Source organism: Pelecanus crispus, chromosome 3 (assembly GCF_030463565.1).
Source record: "Pelecanus crispus isolate bPelCri1 chromosome 3, bPelCri1.pri, whole genome shotgun sequence".
Lineage (NCBI taxonomy): Eukaryota > Metazoa > Chordata > Aves > Pelecaniformes > Pelecanidae > Pelecanus > Pelecanus crispus.
This window is the reverse complement of record NC_134645.1, coordinates 60,448,475-60,470,339: the sequence shown is the minus strand read 5'-3', so window position 1 is coordinate 60,470,339 and position 21,865 is coordinate 60,448,475. Positions and strand designations below refer to the sequence as shown.

General features: G+C 35.6%; 1 protein-coding gene across 1 annotated transcript in view; it reads left to right on the top strand.

Annotated features, from left to right (window-relative positions):
- SYNE1 (spectrin repeat containing nuclear envelope protein 1) overlaps positions 1-21,865 on the top strand; it is a 265,776-nt gene that overhangs the window by 26,723 nt on the left and 217,188 nt on the right. Inside the window, exons 10-16 of the mRNA XM_075708574.1 lie at positions 6,463-6,570; positions 7,350-7,487; positions 8,652-8,816; positions 11,949-12,061; positions 12,613-12,781; positions 16,476-16,572; positions 18,106-18,308. Coding sequence (XP_075564689.1) covers positions 6,463-6,570; positions 7,350-7,487; positions 8,652-8,816; positions 11,949-12,061; positions 12,613-12,781; positions 16,476-16,572; positions 18,106-18,308 — 993 coding nt within the window. The remainder of the gene's footprint in view (positions 1-6,462; positions 6,571-7,349; positions 7,488-8,651; positions 8,817-11,948; positions 12,062-12,612; positions 12,782-16,475; positions 16,573-18,105; positions 18,309-21,865) is intronic.

Sequence of the window (21,865 nt, the reverse complement as noted above, 5' to 3'; positions counted from 1 at the left end):
AGTTGATATATTTAAGATTTTTTTTTTTTAATGAAACAGCAACAGTAGAAGTCTTCTTGCAATGGAAGAGGAATGCTCTTTTCTAAATGGCATCATACAAGAATGGAGATATAAATTCCTTTTAAAAAAATAGAAAAGTGGATTCTGTTTATAAGAGACAGCACTATTTTTTTTACTACTTAAGGAAACATTCATGAACTTATCACTTTGCAAATTTAAGGGGAATCTTTTTTGATAGAAGTAACTGCTTGGAATCATAGTATGGCAACTGACTTTCTTGACCACACAAGCCATTTAAGTGCCTTTTTTTTAACCCCTTTCTGCACCCATGGTTATTCTAATATTCACCTTGTTAAATTAATTGACTGGAAAAATGTAAAGGAGAGAGTACTTCTTTTCTCAGTGCACAGTTGGCAATGAATCAGATACGAGATATTTGTGTGACTATATAATACATTTAGATTGAAATTAATTCTTTTTCAAGAAGTGTTGTCCACAGGTTCTGTTCTAGGTATACAAACATATGCAAGATCAGACCAAACATGTAAGACTGGTTCATTTTAATATAGCCCTTTTGTGTCCTGTAGAAACCATGTAAGTGATTTGGATGCCCTTGTGATCACCATAGCTAACAGTGCAAGGTAGAACAGTATCTATTGCCTCTTTTCTTTCCTCTTACTGACCTGGAGTATCCATATCCATCATGAAGCTTTCCTAGATGCAACTTTCTTCTATCTGTCAAAAAGAACTGAAAGAGTGACTATCTATCTCAGTTGCAGATGCCTACATTTAGTTAGAAGAATCCTACTTCAGAGTGGAGTGTGTCTGGGTAGTTTTTGATGGGAGGGGCAGGGGGAAGGATTTCTAATGCTCTCCCCCTGCCCTCCAGCCAATTCAGCTGCCACTGTGTTTCCTCAAGATGTGTTGTCCACACAAATTCCTTCTCATCTTTCCTCCTGATTCAATATTCGGTTTATAAGGAATTTGCATTGGACAAAGTAGAGTAATGATTAAAGCTTACCCTTATTTGTGGTCAGAGGGAACAGCTATTTGCATGTGCATTTCCAGATTTAAAAGGGACCTAATATCTCATGCATGGACCAGCTATGCACATATATGAACTTGTGTAGTCAACACATCTCAAAGAATCACAGTTACTCTAAGGTAAGTAACTATTTTTCCAGATAAAATAAATCGTGCAGTGACTAATAATCTGGAAATCAGATCTAATATGAAAACTACTTCACTAGATACGATACAGACACATGAACTTGATAATATTTTAAGTAGATCTTGTATTCTTACATGTGTGGCTCTTTTATTGTTCTCTCTGGACTTTCTGCCTTCTTTGCTTTATTTTGTTTGCTTCTTTTTTTTTTTTCTCCCCTTCCTTCTTCTTGTTTTCCCATTTGTTTCATATGCTAGGAACTTCAAGCAATCCCAACTTTTGTCATTTCTTTTATGAAATTTAAGGTAAGGGTAATATGCTCCAGCAGAATTGCTTGAATTGGACCTTTCTTGCTTGTTATCTGTTTTTATCCTGCACTTACGTGACTTTATATTTTGGATGGGTTTATGTACATTGGTTTGCTAGCCTTACATTAGTCTTTCTAAAAAAGCAAATAATTAACATAATGAATCTAAGTCTACCATCTTACATGAGCTGATCCTAACAGCCTAATGCTTAATTTTGCAAATAATTTCACAGAAATATTATAGAAAAGCAAGTCAACTTTCCTATAATAAATCTCAGACTATTGGTTTTAATTATAGATATAAACATGAAAAAATAGATTATAGATTTGATGTTTCTATTCATCTAATCTCATTTTGGATGGATATTTTTGTATGTCTGTAGGTTTATAGAGTAGATACTAGATTGTATATATGGTTGTGCAAGTGATGTATGTGGACTGTGTTAGAAGGAGAGGGCATTCATGTATAATTGCATGATATGCACTGTTCCTTTTTCACATAAATTATGATTTTTTAAAAATATACTTTTTTAATCATCTTGGACATTTAGATATTTATAATTGCCTAGTATTAACTGAGAGAAGTTCAACAATCTAACATGGAGTATTTGAAATGAACATTCAGAGGTGAAACTGGAAGACTGCAAAAGTGAATATATTATGAAACACAACAGATATCACTCCAGTCAGTCAATAGTGTTTATAATTTGACCTGACCCAATTAATTACCTTGGTTCCACACTCATAGGTTTTTTGTTGGGTTTTTTTTTTTTTTGGGGGGGGGGGGGGGCAATAGGTTATTTTCAAGTAAGTATGATCAAGTGTTCATCTCATATTATGTATATCTAACTAATTATATGAGGTGAAGTGAAGATTAATACTGATAGCAGAATTATTCCCATCTTCTCAATCAATTCCAGCAAGTTTGGGCAGCTTTAATGGGACCTTGTTGTACACTCTTAGCCTCACACAGCCTCAGTACATTGCTGCTTAAGCTAGTGAAGATATTAAGTAGTAAAATCTCTGTCAATTCCTTTATCTTGGTATAAATTTAACTATAGAGGAAGCACTCTCCTTCGAAGTATTTCTGATGTAAAATCTTTATCTTCTTGTGCTCTGATGAGCAAGTAATTCAGAAGATAATCTTGCCACCTCCAACATCTTTATGCCAGCATTTTCTCAATGTAAGAGGAATTTCCTGAGCAGCAACTGCAAAAATAACTTTCTGAGCTCTTCCAGTGATTTACTGTCTACTTGTACAGATAGGCATTAATAGCTCCTTGCTGAAGATGATGCTTGGCTCAGCATTCACCATGCATCCATGATATTGTTGTCAGTGAACGTGTTTCAGTAGCACACAGACACATATACATCCAGTAACACATATATACAAGTCAGTTTTCAAAAGGAATAGCATAATTAAATGAATTAATGTATAAACATTTTTAAAGGGACTTGATTTTCTCAGCACATAGGCAATAAAATTGTTCAACATCCCTGAAAAACAGGTTATTTAATTTTTTAGATGTAAAAGTTCATATTTGAAAATCCTATCCTGCCTCTGCCTGAGAATTTGAACAGTTCACCTGATGTATAATTACATATTAGAGAACCCAACAAAGTACTCCTTTTCCAGTCCATAATTAAATTTCTCATGAAACACAGATGTGTATTTTTAGCTCTTCAAACACCAAAGTATTCTGTATTATGTAATTTTCAAATTAACTCTGGCATATCAGTTAATAAAATAATGTTTTGGCTTTGAGTCTGGACTGAAAACTTTATTTGTAAATTTAAATTGTACCCCCATATATTGGAACTCACAAACACTTTTCTCTAATTACCTTCTTTGATGTTCTTTGGCAGTTGAGTGCTCCAGTTCTGTTCATCTCTGCAAATCAGTGAATATTCATAGAATGGTGTCAGGATAAATTAATACTTTAAAATGCTCTTTGGAAGCAGTATGCAGAAAACAAGTCATAGCAGCTTAGATAAACTGAAATAAATGTGATCAGAGATCAATGATTCTCATACTGGGGAAAGCACAAATAGTTACAATTATGCTGGATAACTTTTCTTTGATGGTTTGTGTTCTGATCTGTATGCTACTTCAGATGGGCAAGTTTTAGAAAATAGTTTACATAGCTGTAAGAGTCTCTCTTCGATATTTTTTTACTAAGAGCAAGAACCACTAAGCACTAATCAAAGTCTTGTTTTAAGAATGATAGCTCATTAAACCTGGGGGGTGGAGGGGTTGGTGACAGGTGCCTTGGTGTCTAAGAAAGTGAATCTTCTATGTCGGTTACAAAAGCATTTTAAAGTCTCAGTTTGGGTATCAACCGAGGACCACAGAACGAAGTTTGCAGGTGATAAGTGATATGCTGAACTGGAAACCTGTGAAAATATATGAATAAATAAATAAAATGCTTATCATGCATTGTAGCACAATGTCTTTAACAGCATTCAGTTAGGCAGCTACTGAAACGGCTAAATTTTCTGCAGTTAAAAAAAGCAAGCAAGTAATTATGTACACTAAATAATAATAATTAAAAAAATCATAGAAGACTCAATGCCACCTGTTAACTTTATCTTTTCACTTAATGTCAGAGAAATGGTATGTGATTTAAGTGCAGTGTGGCTGTTCCTGTGTTCTTTATCTTCAGGTACCATAGAGGTGTTCTTGATCCCGGTGAAATTCTATTCCAAAAAGATTTGGTCAGACCCAGTTTTAGGCATTATTATATAAGTTATGTTGACAGGATTCTTGCAAAATACCTATTTTGCTCACATTGCTGTATGAACAGTTGCAGCTACACAGATGCTCTTGCAAAGACTTACCTCAAGGAGGTGCTTCTCGGAATAAGAATGTGAGCCATAGAGGGATAAAAGCCAGTGTTTTACAAAACTGAATTTATAGTGTGAACACTATAAATATATATACACTATATAAATATAGTATATACACAACATTATGATGCATTTATTCTCTTCCTGACTTCAAGAATATCTTACTTCAGTTAGTTTCAGTTAGTAGGATTGTTACAGGACTTTCAATCCATTAAGATGCATAGTTTAGTATTGTCTTTATGGAGCTGACAGCTAAATACTAATAGAGATCTCAATAGTCTCGCTGAAGTTATAATTTCTAATTAATGGAGTACATTTAATATCAAAGTTCTTTTTCTGATGGCTGAATGAATTAAGAATTCTCTCTTGTATTATTCTACTCATAGGGGAGTAGTCCTGGCTTCGCTGTTTATCTCAAAGAATCTTGATGCTATTTTTCCACACACAGAGCCAACTATCAGACCAGAAGAGTGGGAATTTTATTCTCCTTCTCTATATTTAAATGATTTGAGGAGTTGGAAGCACTAGGAGTTTTGGCTTCTTGGGATACTGTGTGCAGTCAAGTAAATCCCAGCATTACAAATAACTGGAGCAGGGAAGTGTCATATGTGTCCTACACTGTTTCTCAGGTACCAACTTTTGGTGAGCGTCAGAAGACAGGAGCATGAGCTATAGTGAACTTTGTTCCAGCACAGCTGCTCTGATATCATGTTAACCTCGCTGCAACTACCCAGCTAAGAATTTACCCAGCGACTTAACAGATATAATACCAGTGATATTTGCAAAATCTGTTGTGCAAATTCTGTCCAACTAACTGCTGCTGTTTTGAGTAGAGTATCAGTACAAGAATTAGTACAAATACATCAAAGAAGGGTTTCTTTCCTATCTGAGGATCCTGTCTTTTCCTCAGCTGAAATAAAGCAATAGTGCTACGCTTTTAAAATTATTAAGGGCAGTTCTATTTTACGTATTTGAGGCAGCTTTCAAAGAAAGGAACCATAATTGGCTCCTTTCCCAAGTTAGGATCATTTCTCAAAAGTAAGTACATCGTTTCTTAAATACAGTCAGTGGCTATTCTTTTTTATCACATGGTCCAGATTTTCTTCTCTCATGTAATGCTTGAAACTTAATCACTCATTTTAGGTGATTAACTCATATGATGTGGTGTTGTGCTTTTCTCTGTAATAGATCTATTTCTGACAAATTTTACAGTAATATAGCTTCTTTGATTTCAAAGAGTAGCTTCTGATTAGCAGCTAGCTCCTATAGTTCATTGGTTAGAAATCTGAGACGGACACTTGTATCCTACTTGATTAGCCTGCTTACACAGTGCACAAAAAAAACCCTTTCTGTTGTCTGTTAATCTTCTCATATAACACACTCACAGACCTGAGATTTCCTGTTAGTATTTTTCTATTCACTGCCAGGTCACTGAATTCTGCAGGGAACTTTGCAGTCTTGCAAAGCACCAGTGCCATGACAGACTGACATGTTAAAGCAAAACTGTAAAACAAATATGCTGTTCTTCAAAGCCATAAAATGGCATGGAAAGAAAAGAAAGTGAATACATTTGGGTTTTCTTTCTTTTCATTTTCATTGTTAAAACATTATCAAAATGTTTTGCCAAGTTCTGAACTTGGAACTTGATGTCAAGGATTGCCCCGAAGTCACTCAGAAAATAACTTTTTTTCAGCAGTAGCACACGAGATAATAAAATGGTGATAAAAGATGATAAAATCCTCTCCTGTCTCAGCTCAATTAACTTTTACTGAAAATTGACTCTGCAAATATGTGTAAGACTAAAATTAGCTATTGAGGTATATTTAAAAGACTTTGTGTTAATTTAACATCAGATGAGAACTGCAAGTAATATCTCTGACACTGCAATGTCCCAAATTGTTGTGATTTCACCAGTGTAAGACTCACATCTAGAAACTGAGTTCTCTTATACTCAGGAAGTGCTTTTCAGTTAGACTGTATGAAAATAAGTGATGAGACAATTGTGCCCTGGTGTTGCATTGGCTTTCACTAGAACTAATAACCTTGACCTGCTAGAGATGTTAATTTCTGGAGTATATCTGACATCTCTACTAATTGGCTGCAATGGTTTTTTTGTGTGTGTGGTTGTACTAAATCATAGAAGGAAGACAGACTGATGCTGAGAGACCTAAAAGTGTGGGCAGAACAATTTGAAAGAGACTTAGCCCGAGCACAGGTGGCAGAAACAAGCTTACAGGAGAAATACCAGGTAAGCAGTAGGGAAAATTTTGTATAAGACATATTGTCATCATTATGTGTAACATGTACTTCAGTATTTTATGCAATCTGTATATATGCAAGTGAATATACTGTAGTTTAAAGAAATAAGGACACAAACTGTCTTGCCTTTTATTGGTGGAGAAATTATAATGTCAGCTACGTAGCACAGTGCACAGATGGATTGCCTAACACAGAGCTTTTTCTAGCAGTGTGAAGAAGGACTGTCCTAGTTAGAAGTGAGCATGTGTCTGTACAGTTCTTCCCGATCCTGCGTGATATAGCTCAGATGGGAGGTATGACTGAAGGCTGGATGAGGTGACAGGTGGAGATGACAGGGCTTAGAGCTTCATTTTTCACCCCTCTCTCAAAGGTTAATGTCTAAATCGGCAATATAAATTTTGGTCTAAATTTGCTCCTGAAGCTCAGCTGTTCTCTAAAAGCAGCCACTGTCTGTCCTAAGTAGCATTTAATCCATTTGCTAGGTTATCTGATCGATTATTATTTCCTTTCTTATAGGGTTCAGGCATCTGATAACTGAAGGGGAATACTAAAGTCCTACCTATATTTCCCTGGAGGATTCTACAGTCTATTAAAACCTTTAATAAGATGCATTTCAGTGTAAATATACAAGTTTGTTGATACTCCTCTTTGGGAAGGATTAGGACTTGTATTAGTACAAAATTGTCATAGGCTGTAGTATTCCATAAATGTTGAAGAATTTCATTCTCTGACTCTGTACTACATTGATTTGATTTTCTCTTTGTGCAGTCATATAAGCATTTCAGAGTACAATATGAGGGAAAAAGGAAACAGATTGAACTTGTAACCCAGTCATTAAGGAAAGATGGTAAATTATCACTTGATCAAGCTATGGTGAAGCAAGCGTGGGACAGAGTTTCTTCCAGGGTAAGTTGAAAATTATTTTTTATTAAATGAAGGATGAGAATTTAAAATCATTTAGACACCTGTTTGCTATTTATTTTATTAGGCATTAGGAACCTAAAAATGGACCAAATTTCTAGCACTGTTGAATAATTTTGCATTTGTTTTGAGAACATTTACTGCACTATCATCTTTAATATTGCTCAAAGACAGAATATGAACTTTAAGAAAAGGACTATACTTGGAGGTTTCCCTTTATTTGGAAGTGTTAACAGTGCTTAGCCAAGTTCAAACCATTGTTGATAAAAAGAAAAGTATGCACAAAGCCCCTTTGCAATGCTATATTTTAATGTAAATTGCTAGAGTTATCTGAGAAATTCTAATACAACATTTTTTAAATATAACTAAAAAAAGCTTCTGTGTAATACTGAATACTTTATCAATAAATGAGACTTTAATGCTATTTTTGACATGGTTGCAATAGTAGTAAATTAATATTAGCATTTGTGATAATAATTTTGTAATAATTGAATGAAAAATCCCAAGCAAGTTATATAGTTTGTCCCAAATAAGAAGTTATTAAATCATTACTATTCATTGTATATTCATGGATTTTTTAATGTCATTTATTTAACAGAGGATCCATTTTAAAATATTCTGAAGACTTAACATAATTTTCATTATTTTTCAGTCCTATAACTGGGATTGCCAATAAGACATGGTATTTTACTGCTATATTCCCGATGTCACAGTCCTTTGAGACTCATTTGCACTGTACACATAGAAAATATGTTCAAAATAGAAATAAAAAGGTTTTATGCAAGAGCATGAAATAAATTACATTGGGTGGAAAAGGTCTCACATCCCTTGCTGTGCCTATTAACTGATGAAATTCCAGATCTTTAGCTTGTCAGTAGTTCCAGTTTATATGTGTTCAGTTTTGTAATTCAATTACCGTTCTGGAAAGGAAATAAATGAATCAGTGAATCCTTATAGAGATTTTGTTGCCTGTGAGAATGCTATAATTTCAGAACTAATGTGAAATAATATACCTAGGTTTATGTCTCAAACATCCTCTGTTATGTGTGGGGTTTTGGTCTTAGAGTATAAAGTCCGATTTTTCTCAAGATACTTGTTTGTATAATTAAGCAAGGAAGGAAATTCAGTCGTCTTACTTTTATTTCCTAGCTACTTGATTGGCACATACACCTTGATAAATCTCTTCCTGCACCTTTGGGTACCATAGGTGCTTGGCTCTACAGAGCAGAGGCTGCTCTGAGGGAAGAAGTAACTGTTCAGCAAGCTCATGAAGAAACAGCGAATATAATACACCGGAAGCTTGAACAACATAAGGTAGATCTACATGCATTCATTCTGTGCATTATGTTTCATTGTTTCCAAAGCTGTAAATGATCCTTACTATACAAAGAAAGATTATTATTTCTAGTTTCTGTGGTTGGTGTCATTTTGATGGTAGCTAAAGCTAGGTGTCTTTTAGTGATGTCTCCAACTGTGATATCTGTGTATCTTACAAGCAATATTCAAAATTGCTTTTGAATGTTCCTGCTTCTTCTATCTGAAAGATCAGGTATTAATATTTTAATTGTTCCCCTATTCTAGGATTTCTGTTGGGTAAAATTCCATAGGGAGTTCATAAGTTGGGTACATTGTTCAATCAGTATGAACGCATTAGGTGAAACAGGAGAGGGAGAGAGAGCAAACATACTAAGTGTGCTCATAGCCAGTGCAGGTGATATGCACTGGGGGAAAAAATAGAATGAAGTGAGTTTTCATAGTGTTGTGATGACAAATAGCATGAGAAGTACCCTCTACTGTGGAAAAAAGGAAACTTTTCCCGATAAATTCAAATACCTTTGCCATTATTCTTTGCTGAGTCCAAGTTCTCTTTTAAAATCAAAGCTATGAGGTTAGTCTGTGCATTCATGTAATGTATATGAGAAAAATATAGACAGAAATTGTTGGTGAGATGATAAAAGAAACTGAACCAGTAAGTATGATAGAGAAGGGAGAAAGATGGTGTAGAGAAAGGCTGCACTTGTGGGTGTAAGGCTGTATTTTATATTACTTTTTTTCTCTATTGCTGTTATTCTAAAACTTGAATATATTTTTGTTATTTTTTGTATTTTGGATATGGGTGGGGTTTTTTTATTAAAAAGTAATGCCATATAATGAAAAGCTGACAAGTTTCATGGTCATCTTGGAACAGCTGTGACAGACAATAGTAATTTATCTGGAAGATCAGTTGGATCTTCTGATCACTCTGTCTTAGAAAAGTGGTGGCTCTTCTAAATTAAGTTGTGGCTAATAAAATTTAACCAAAACAATATTAAAATATGAGGAAGATATAGTTTTCTTCAGGGTCTAGTCTCTCATAATGCTAAATTTTGTTAGCTTTCTTGTTAACATCAAATGTTTCAGGATTCATAAGATTTGACATTTGTTTAAAAAAAGCAAGACAAACACTTTTTTGTTCTTATATTGTGAACGCTATAGAACTCCTTTGATACATTCATAAGAAACACAGAAGAGTGTGTCCTAAACTGTGTTTTCTTTGCATCAGAAATGCTGTGGTGAAGGATTTCTATGCCAACAAATAAACTTTGATTTAGGTTAGTCTAAGGGGAGGGGGGATGTGCCAGGGGAGTTTCCCATGGGAGTGGGATGGAGAAAGCTTCAAGAGAAGCATGGGTAATTTTATCCATTCCTGGAGTTTGTTTTGTCATTCAGATTTGCATTAATGAATTGTAATGTGCTATTGGATATACCAGAAATGCATTAGTAGGTTGCTTTTTTTTCAGTCCTTGTTTCCTAGGAAGTTGTTGGGGTGGGTTTGTTATGGTTTTGTTCAGATAACATCATCACTTTCTCTGTATCTTTGTCTCATCTGACAATGGGTTATTTTAGCGAACTTTATAGTTTATGGACTTTTTGAAGCTAATACAAAATGTACCAGTTTATTTGGACAAAACTTCAAGGAATCAGGCAAGCACTTAAGTTTATTTTAGTTAATATTGCTACCAAGATACAGAAATTAAGGACAATATCTGTGCATGTTGAGGGTCATTTTGCAGAGCAGGACTTCATCTCATGAGAATGTTATTTATAAGTTTTCATGGGCTTCCAGTTGCTGTTGGATGAAGCTATTTTGGGTTCTATTTTGACTGATCAATGCATGTTAGGGGCATCCCTTTTTGTCTAGCAAGTTCTCAAATGCAGCTAGTTGAGATACTTGTTCTAAGTCTTTCCTTTATGTGAGAGTATGTTAGCCACAGGATACCCTCAGTGGAGTGTTTGCCAAGTAAGCAGTGCATCACTTGCACCTGAGACAGACTAGTTCATTTCTATTCACAACAGGGTGTTTGCTGAAGGGGAAAAAAAATGAAAATATAGGTGGGTTGATGGGGATGGTGGGACCACTTGGTGAGCTGAGCCAGTGAATTAGCATTAATTTCTGCTGTGCAAACACTGGCCATTGACTGGGGAGAAACCCTTCTTCAGCACACAGGAATAAATAGATAACTGTGATCAACACACAGCCTCCATCTTGTTCCCCCAGGTGAGAAAGGGATACCTTTGTATTATTTCCTTCGCTAACAGGCTTCTGAGCACTTTGTGCCAGGAGCTGTCTGTATGCAGTAAAACACCCACTGGTGTGTCCTCTCAGCCGCCGGGGACTTGACGTGTTATTGTTACGGTATCTCTTCAAAAACTACTGGCAGTCATTCATTTTAATATGTAATCTCCAGGAAGCCGTTTGAAGCGGTGTTGCTTAGTTACAGTTGAAATGTGCTCTGCTGTAAGGTTTTTGCTGGTACAGTTCTTATCACAGGAATACAGGTCGGGTACCACATTCTGCATTCATTCGTGTAACATAGAGCAATCCTGAAATATTTGGATGCTGAGAGAGTGAAAAGTTCGCTAAATATTGAGTATGTACTTACATAAGGAGCTATGGATATTCTGCCTGTATATAATGGAGTAGATTAGTTGCTGCAAATTTGAATCTATACTTAATAAAGGTTAGTATCTGTTATAAAGATGTAAAGAGCAAATTTAGCAAGATTATGTTGTTGTGATGTTAGAGTATTTGCAGACGGCATTTCAGGCATTATATAATAGAGTTAATAGTTCTTGTTTTGTTAAACCTTTGCAGTGTATCCTCTGTTTTAAAATCTTCCATAATCGTTAGACACAGCTTTAGCAGAGCATCTTACAAGGGGGCTCCCTATGTAAATGTTCAAGTTGATGTAAATGCTTTTGTGGTAAGCATAACCTTGCATGCAAATGTGAGAGCATGATCAAATAGTTAACTACATTGAGTCATCAGTGCAGGCTTAAAATTGTGCTTATTAGTTAGATAGCCTACCGTGAGCCTTCTTTCCCTCTCTCTCTGTGTCTGTCTCCCTCCCCCACCCCCCCCACCCCCCCGCCTCAATCTCTCTCTCTTTCTTAAAATCAAATCAGGATCTGCTGAAAAACATAGATGGTCACAAAAAGACATTCCATGAGATCCACGGGGCCAGGTCTGTTAACGGAGTGCCTGTTCCGCCTGACCAGTTAGAGGATATGGCAGAGAGGTAAGGCTTTCAATCTGAAATAAAAACCCTCTGTGAATGAAAGGGAACCTGTTCGCTTTTTAATCTGTTCATGTAGAAATCACTGCCTAATCATGTTTCTCAGTGACAAGCATGAAGAAATTGGAAGGAAAAACCTCCTAGAATATATATAAAAATAGACTGAAAAGCCTGATGCACTAAAGATTGATGAGAATCAAAATAAACTATGGGGTTTGGAAGGGAATACTTTCTTACATTAAGCCTGTTATTACTTGTCCCTGGAAGAAATGTTATGTAACAACAGCCAGGATGCATGTGAAAAAAGAAAAGAAAAATGACTTTGCAAAACTTAGTAACAGATGTAAACTGATGATTTCTATGAATAAACAGAAGTGTAATTAATTTGCCATTCAAAAGCAGTCATCAGAATGATCTTCATGCATAATTAAATGTTTGTAGACTCTCAGTTAGGTGAAAGATTAGAAAAATATCTGAACTGTAACTAAAGCTTTCAGTCTCTCCTGCAAAAATGAATATTGCTGTATTTTACTACAGTGTGATTCATTTTATAGGTTTAATTTTGTTGTCTCTTCATCTGAGCTCCATCTGTTGAAGATGGAGTTTCTGGAACTGAAGTACCGTCTACTGTCACTCTTAGTCCTTGCAGAATCAAAGTTAAAATCATGGATTATCAAATATGGAAGGCGAGAGTCAGTGGAACTACTTCTTCAAAATTATATTGTAAGTTGGTGTTGTCATCTTCTTCTTGTAATTATTTTTGAAATATTCTGAATGAAATATAATGAATATTTTGAAATATTTAAGATTGCTAGAAATTAATAAAAGAACAGAAACAGAAATGAGACTTGCCAGTCATCAACTTTATGACTGCATTCTTATGGAATATGTTTTTCAGAGGTAAATTTGTCTTCCCCATGAACTTTAGTCAAAAGGTTAAAAATGAAAATGATTCTCTTTGCACCATCTCTTCAAAAACAGAAATAGTGTCCCAGCTGCTAATTGTCCCACCATCAATTTACCAAGCATATCTGGAAGTTCCAAATCCTAGATTTTTACTTACCTTAGATAACAGTTCCAAAGAACCTAATTTAATCTTTTTTTACAACTGCATAGATGCACTTTATAGTGACTATACACAGATTAAATGTAGAGATAGAAGAGGTTTTTGGCATGCAGTCCCCCACAGTAGTCTTTTTTTTTTTAAAGTCCTCCAAATGAAGGGGAAAAAAAAAAAAAAAAGTTATGCTGCCTCTATGCACTTGTTCAATATACTATACTGATAGGGGATTCATTTTATTCTTTTAAAGAATGGGTTTTCTTCTCCTGCTCAGCATTAGTATATTAAAGCTATTACTTTATTTCTGTTCTGGACAGAGATTGCTCCAGCTCTGCATCATCCATATATTAAGAAACAGAGGTTATTGACTTACAAATGCTCATGGATATGTTTGTTCCCTTCCAGTCTTATGCTTCTGTGTCTTGTTAAATCCACGCTTGTAGTGCCAAGTGGCTGGTAGAATGGTACCACTGCTGCACTTCTACATTAGGACGTCAGGGATTCTTTCAAAAGCAGGGCTGGGCTAAATGCTTTTTCCCCCTTCTGTCTAATCCATGTGAGGAGAATTGCACAGGAAAATTCAGTTTGGAAAGATTTCCTACAGTTATAGAACCATTCAGAGCCAGGACAATGTGTAGAGAAAGTTACTGATGTCCCCACAGCCTGGTAGTTTTTATTGCTTTGGAAGAAAACTTCAAACTCAATAAAGTTCTACAAAGTGAGAATTGAAGACCTGTTCACACTGTTCCTTTCTATGTTTAAACTTTTGCAGTTAGGGACACATAAAAATTCAGGAGTTACACCTTGGTTTAGACAAGCTTTGCAAAATTCAGATGGTTATTTAAAATACCATAGTTTGCTAGAGTGGTGTGCAATAGCTAGGAGTTATAGTCCATTTGTATACACTGCAAGGCTGTTGCAAAAACTACTAAAAGGTGACAAGGGAAATAATGAGGAAGTGGATAGCTTGACTTCCGGATTATTGTTTTGTATCACTTTCTTATTGTTTGCTTTAAAATGAACATTAAGTGGTGAATTTGTATGTTATTTTGCGATTGCCTCAATTATTCTTGTACTTCAGACCACTAATGCTGAGATGGTCATTAGGGGAAAGAAAATGCTTCCTTGCATCATTTATGAAACTGCATCACACCAAACTGAGGAAATTGGGACAAGATGATAAATAGAGCTTAGTTTCATTTCTGATGGCCTTGAATTCTGGCTCCTTCCAGATGTCCAGTGATGGAAAGAGACTTTATTTGCTTTGGCTTACCTGGCAGCAATTTTCTAGGATGAAGAGCCAAGTGTTACTCTTCCAGTAAATTAGAAGTCTTACGTAGGAAAGCTGTAGTCAGTACCCTATAGTCAGTGACTATATTAGTAGGAGATAAAAATGTAAGTTTGCTTGTCTGCCAAAGCAGACAGCAATGTCAGCATTCTAGGAACATGCGTAATTAGGATCTGGATAGAACATATGCCTGCAAAATATTTATGTACTGTAGCTGAAAAATAGAAGTGGTGGTTGTTACTTTATCCCATCTTCTTTTCACCTGTCTGCCATATACCGGAAATAAAGGTCAGCATAAATTGTACACCATCAACCTGAAGAATATATTCTATCAAAGTCTCAGCTGCAATGGAAATACTGCATACATTTATCCATGGATTTTAACCCACGGAACTGTGTTGTGGCATTGCTGTATTAACATTTTTTTAGCACCGTATGGTATATGGATTTGGGAAAAGCTATGTATTTTCTTTAAGGGATCGTGTCAGATGGGAGACAGTATTAATCAGTAAAATGTCTACATTTAATTTTTGAAAAGATTTCCAGTTGCTCTTGAGATCAGTATTATATAAGTAGTTTTGATACAGTCTTTTACTTTCGCATATGAAGTCTTGCAGTTTTTGGTTCAGGGTAAAATGCCTGTGTGTATGGGTTTGGCAAAAGTGAAAGTTGGGAGTTTATCACATAATTCGTACTAAAGCATGTAGTTTTTTATACATGCCAGATATTTTTTTTTAACCGTAGAGCAGAGGAAAATTCTGATTGTCCTTGACTTCTAGTTTCCTTGGTTATAAACACATTTTTAAATTACGTACTAGATCACGGTGGTGATTTGACATAGCAACTGTAAAAGGTTTTAAAATAGAAGATTTTTAGATATCTATACTGGCAGGCAGCTTAATTTTTAAAACTGTTTTTCATGTTTATGTAATGTGGGTTGATGAATATACAAAATCTAATTCTCCTCTTGAAAGTACATTGAACTTTGACCTCATTTGAAATGTGGTTTTACCAAAATCACACTAGTACATGTAGAATTTTGTCTATTCTGACATTCCAAAGCTTACGTAGACGTATGGGAGATGTACTTGACTTAGTTTTGTAGATCTGTAACTGAGGAGGCATGGGAGGTATTATAAGTTACAAAACAATTCCAAAACTCTAGATAAGTACATTAGGTAAGGCATTATAAAAGCCTGGTAATAAAGCAGGTTTTTTTCCCTTTTTTTAACAGTGGTAACGCAAGATATAGTATGCTTGCATAACATATTATATATCACACTTAAAGGAAGTAACATTTCTGAAAGACATTTAAAAAAAAGTCAGTGCCATTTACCATAAGGGATAAAGAGGCATAAATGATAAATAGCCATAACTTTGTCACCAGAATATTTCCAGATAAATTATTCATCACACTATAACACATTGCACAGCTAAAACATCACTCACAAAGGAAGAGCATTGTGTCATGCTTTGGAAAACCAGCATCTCTTTGTGCAGTGTTTCCTTAATCTTATTTTTACCAATTACAAAGGAGGTAAAGGAAAACTGAAGGATAAGTCAAATGTTTTTCATCTCTGAAAGTGAAACCTGCCTTTCTGCAAAGCCTTAATACAGGAACAATTTTGAAAGTTTAACTGGATTTTTGTGGTGACCTATGCGGATGAAATTTTCTCTTTTACTAAAATGATTCCACTTAGATTTCAGTGTAGAATAGTTTCCATTAAATAACTTTTAAGTTAATTGCTCAGTTTCTGCACATTCAAAGTATCATATGCTAGTGAGTTCCAGCAAGTCAGCAGCTAACAGACAAAGAACATATTAAATATTCTTTCCATATCCATTTATAAAGGGAGACTGTGCTGCACCATTAACTTGAAAAGGTGAAATTTCTGTAGTATTTTATAATGATGATAATTTAAATATTATTTTCTAATGATGAAAAAAATTAATGGAGGAATAATGAAGTTAAAAGTTGTCATCACTGTCCTGATGTAATTTCATGGAAATTATCCTTATTCTTAATATCTATCTTTATTTTGTCTGTTGTAATATTTTTTTCTTTTCAGTCTGTTATTGAAAATAGTAAGTTCTTTGAGCAGTATGAAGTTACTTACCAGATCTTGAAAAGAGCAGCTGAGATGTATGCCAAAGCAAATGGCTCAGGTATGCCTCTGTTTCTTTTGTCATGGGGACACCATTTTAATCTCTTTAGACATAAGTATCCTCTAAAAAGATCTCCTAGTATTTGTTTCTTCTATGCAGCAGAGCTGTACAGCAGCTGCAGTTCACAAGAGAGGCTACAGCCTCTGGTAGCAATTTCACATATTCTCCAGCATGAAGCCAGCTGGTACCAAGCAGCCTGTTGTTAAGATTTCTTAATCTCCCAAAGAGGGTGGTCATGTTCAGATTTCCTAATGGCAGAAGTTCATGGTCTATGCTGACTTCTGGATTGTTTCAGTGTTGTTAATTTGGGCCAAAAGTGTGCCAGAGACCAACTTAGGAGTAGGGATGATCATGTTCTGGTGCCTGGAAATGCTCACTGGCTTGGCTTCATTTACTAGAAAAAGACAAATAGAGAGTTGGTCCCAGTATTGTTGTAGTAGCAAAAGTATCCCCTGAGGTACTGAAGATTCTTCAGTAACTGTGACAACCTGTAAGAGGAACCCAAATGATAGTTGAAGTATGGATATACATGAGAAAAATGTGTAGCTGATTTAACAGCTGCCTCCTGTAATTCCTGAACACTGCTGAGTTCAGTAAGAATGCATGAGGGCAATATTTGGCCTAGATAGTTACAGAGACATCACTTTAATCTCTGCCGAGGAGATAACACAATAATGTCGATGGATGATTGCTGCAGCTGCTAAAGTGTTTAGCAGATGTGGAGAGAAAATAGATATCTTTTTTCGTTGTGAAATTTAGTCAATGGTGACAATGGTGACAAATTTTACAAAAGCAGACATTTTTTACAAGGTATTCTTACAAAGAATAAAATCAGTAGATTTCTTCAATGCTATTAAAAAACATCCAATAAAAAATCTTTTCTAAAGGGCAGCTACTCAGTTATATGAATTCAGAAACAGCAGTGCAAAATAGAGGACACCGTAGCTAAAAAATATTTTTTAAATTATCTATATTCTGCTTGTTTTATGAAGTCTCAGGATTTGCTTGGGTCTTTTTTCTTCTCTGTTTTTTCATCTGGAATGAGGACACACTTGCTCCTTTGTTGCTGTGAGGAAAACACTAAAAATTAAATGGCAAAAATTAGCAGCAGTTTGGTTTTAAAGTTAGTGGAAGGAAGATCAACATTTCATTCAGTACTTTTTGATGCAGACATAATATGTGTTTGTTCATTATACATCTCTATTATTTTCTGCTTTTTTAAGGAAACTTTCTCTCTTGATTTCTGTTATTAGAGATTAGAAATGAACACCACACTGAATATGGAGTGTGACTGGTTTAATATAGCACTCATTTTATGCACTTTCTGAGTCTTTAATTCGCAGGTTTAATTTCTCAGTCATAATTTTACACTAAAATTGGGCTGAGAACTGAGCATATGTATATAAAAGCCTACTGAAATAGAAGTTGCAGTAAAATATAATTCCCTGATGAGAATGGATAAGCATAACATAAAATTAAGCTTTACAGAAATAATAATGAACCAAAATAGTCAATGTCTTTCCTGTATCTCAGTGGAAGAAGTTGAGAATGTGATGAAATTCATGAATGAAACAACAGCACAGTGGAGGAACCTCTCCGTAGAGGTGAGAAGTGTGAGAAGCATGTTGGAAGAAGTAATTGCTAATTGGGACAGATATAGCAGCACCGTGGAAGGTCTACAAGCTTGGCTGGAAGATGCTGAAAAAAAGCTGAATCAACCTGAACATTCTAAAAAGGTATGCACTAATAGCCTATGCATCTGGCTACTTTGTAAATTATGAAACGTGGGGTATGTTTTTGCATTTGCTTAGGTTGATTTACAAAATGTCCTATAAGAGGGAGAGATCTTTCTGGCATACTGGCTACATTCATTGTAGGTGTTTCAATGCTTGCACACATAGTGTGTACAGACATATACATATATACATGCAATGAAGGAAGGCATCATCTGTGATAACATGGTTAGAGGCATCTTTGACATAAATATAGGGCAGCAGTATTGCTCAGAGATAAGAGTGTTACATGATTCACTCAAAGGCAAATACAGCTCAACACCAAAGTGCATAGTCATGTGCTGCATATAAAGACACTTAAAGAAAATTATTTTTTCCACTGATTTTTCTACCATATAGATGACAGGTTTCAATAGTAGTTGCCTTCACAAGACAACATCATTAATATGTGTTGTTATCTTTGATGGGTAATTAATCCATTTCCCTGGTGTTTTAGAAATCTTTTAGACAGTTCTTTTTGGGGACCCACAGTCATAAAGATAGTATTGCTGTCTTTTTTTACTGTTCTAATATTACAGTACTGCAGCACTAAGATTTATGTTTGTGAAACTTCCATAATGACCTGGACTGACCTGAATAATATTGTATTTAACAAGGTGCTACATTTTCACCCAATCCCAATGTAGCAGCTCCACAGTTTTTAACACCAAAGTATGGTTTTCATAGGTTGTAACATGTCAAACTGACATCAGGTCAGGAATGAGCATTTCATGTTACATGGCAGGACAGTATAATTTTTGGTAAAAGTTTGTGAATTTAAGTTGATGTAAAAGAATGGAATACACTTAAATAAAAATAAACCTGTGAAAAGGATTCAATAGTTTGGCATAATATAAATACCAACAGTTATTATTACTGAGCAGGAAAGATGACCTCAGCTGATCAGGTTGGTCTTAGCTCCTTGTGTATGTTTTATGTAAGTAACTTGGCGGTGTTTAAAATGAAATATTCTTATATCCATATATATGAATAAAATAGAAATATTTACTTCTCTGATCAGTTTTATAACTTTACTTTTAAAGATTTTCAAAGCAGAAATCTGAACATATCCATACAGTATATACTTGCTTCTGGTTTCTAAACTAAATCCAACAAGTACTTCTTACTGGTCTGATATATGAAGAGTTTCAAAAAGCCTTGTTGAAAACCTTAGACATGAAAGCATTACTCTTCCCAAAATGCTAATTTATTCTTAAAATTACATTGGCTCAAAACCGTTAAAGATTACTGAGAGGTAACATAATCCGCCTGCAGACTGAGATACATATTTTAAAAGTTCCTTCTGCTATTAATGTTGAATTAATTGCACTCCAGAGCAATAATGTTCACTTAAATAGTTCCAAGGATAGTTCTGATTTAGCAGTTTTAATATTTGGTAATTAAAACCAAAAGCAATACTTATATTGGCTTGTACAATTAATAGTCATACAGCCATCAGCACAAGCATCTGGAATCCCAGGTGAAAGATGATAACTATTGCTCAGAATATGGCATAAAACTTTTTTAAACATTTCCAAATATTTGTTCTGTAAAGCCACAAATATATCAGCAATATGATACAAAGATTTCATTAATGCTTATTTGCAAACCTTACCTGCATTACTAAACCCCACTATATTCTATCCTAGTCAAAGGCCATAGTAGCCCCTTACCATGCTGTCATGCTTTCTTCTTCTTTCCATTATCTCTGTATGATTTCACAACCAGCAAGTACCACTGTTCGTTTTGCAAAAGAAAATGGCTTGTTGGCTTTCTCCTTGGTTTCTGTTTTCAGAAACATTGTGAATCTGTAGCACAGATCTTGCAAAAAAGATCAGTATGTGCTTGGATTTTTCTACTGCAAAGTACTAGAAACTTAACTGTAAATGTATTAATGAACAAACCACTCCTGCAACTCCTTTATTTACTTGCAGTACCTCTTAAGCACTTCCCATCATAACCCCGTTATAACTGCTCTCTCCCACACCTTTCTCCAACAGCTGTATCCAAAGGGTATCAGAGGGCTTCTAGATCTCATGTGGGGACTTCCTTAAAAAGAGCTGCATTGTTTTAATTGAGAATGAGGTGTGTTTCACAGTACTTTCCAAACTTGTCCAAATTTTACACAGGCTTTAGGTTGGCTTCTGAAATGGAGAAACTCCCCAGCAGGGTCTGAGGAAGGTAATGGTTTGTGGAAATAAGCGTGTGGGAGCAAGGATGCAAGTAGTTTACGCCATGTGCTTTTTCTTTCTTGACCTCTAGTAAGCCTGACCGTTGGAGAACTGACCAGTGCCAGATTTAGTAGACTTAATTTCTTTTGGATGTGCTCACAGAGCAAGGCTTTTGCTCCATTGTGAGTAGAAGAAGATTCAAACTGCACGTACAATATACTGAGATGATTAAGTTTATTCATTGAGACATCAGTACAGAGCATCTGTATGCTACTGGCCTCAGCTTTAGGAATTTAAAACACTGTATGTTCAATTTTCTCTTCAACAAATTTGAGCAGTATACATCCATTTGACGTTTTATTTTTGGTTGTATCAGAACTGGTTTTACATGTGGATGAGTTCTTACAAGCATAAACTATAAAGTTTCAGAACTATAGCTTTGAAACTGGGATAACTGACAGTATGCTTGGACAGGACTTTTTCACATCTACCCCTGAGCAAAGGATTGCATGGGACTCTCATTATCAGATGAACAGTCTTGGAATTATAGGGTAGATGGATACTCATAAATAAAATGGGTCAGTGCCCCTTCCTTAGTCCTGAGGACTGAGTGGCACAGTTCATTCTGCATCCTTGTGGCTACTCTTTCTCCCCTGAAAGGAGGTGGCCTCATGATTCAGGCTATTGGGAACAGTCCTTGCCATGTGCCATCCATTGAATTGTGCATTGTTTGGGAGAATGGTAGCAGGGACAAGCCAAAACCATGTCAGAGATGTGGACGATCATGGGACAGTGATTGAGTCCTGTTTTGTTTACTGGTATAGCTGTAGTCATACTGCCTGGAGATACCTGCCTTAGGAACGATTGCCCATCCTCTTGAAGAGCAAAAAGGAAGGGAGGGAGCTGGTCTTTGTTTTCCCTACCAATTTATGTGTGTGTACCTGCCTACAAGATGAACAGAAGCATTTGGCACAATGGCTGGGCTGTTTAGACTGCCTCACTGTAACAGGGGAAAAAATTAAGTGGCGATCGTCCCTTTCCCCTCCCCACTGACTTACTCTGAGATAGGAAGAAGCAGCAATAAAGAATCAGTCTTCTCAGGTCTTCTGGGATGCCAGACCCTGCAAACCTGCATGTAGGGGAAGAATCTCTCCACAGTCTGTATATGGCCCAGGTTACTATCAGCCCTTGCTGTTTCAAGAAAAGACAGAAATTAGATGAGCCCTAACAGTATTTTCAGTTACGGAACTTTCTGTTAAGGAGGAGTTCCATTAGTTTAACTGAAGCTACTCACTGCAGTAAAATGAGCTGTTAGTAAACTGGTAGTAATTTTTAATTCCATATCGTATG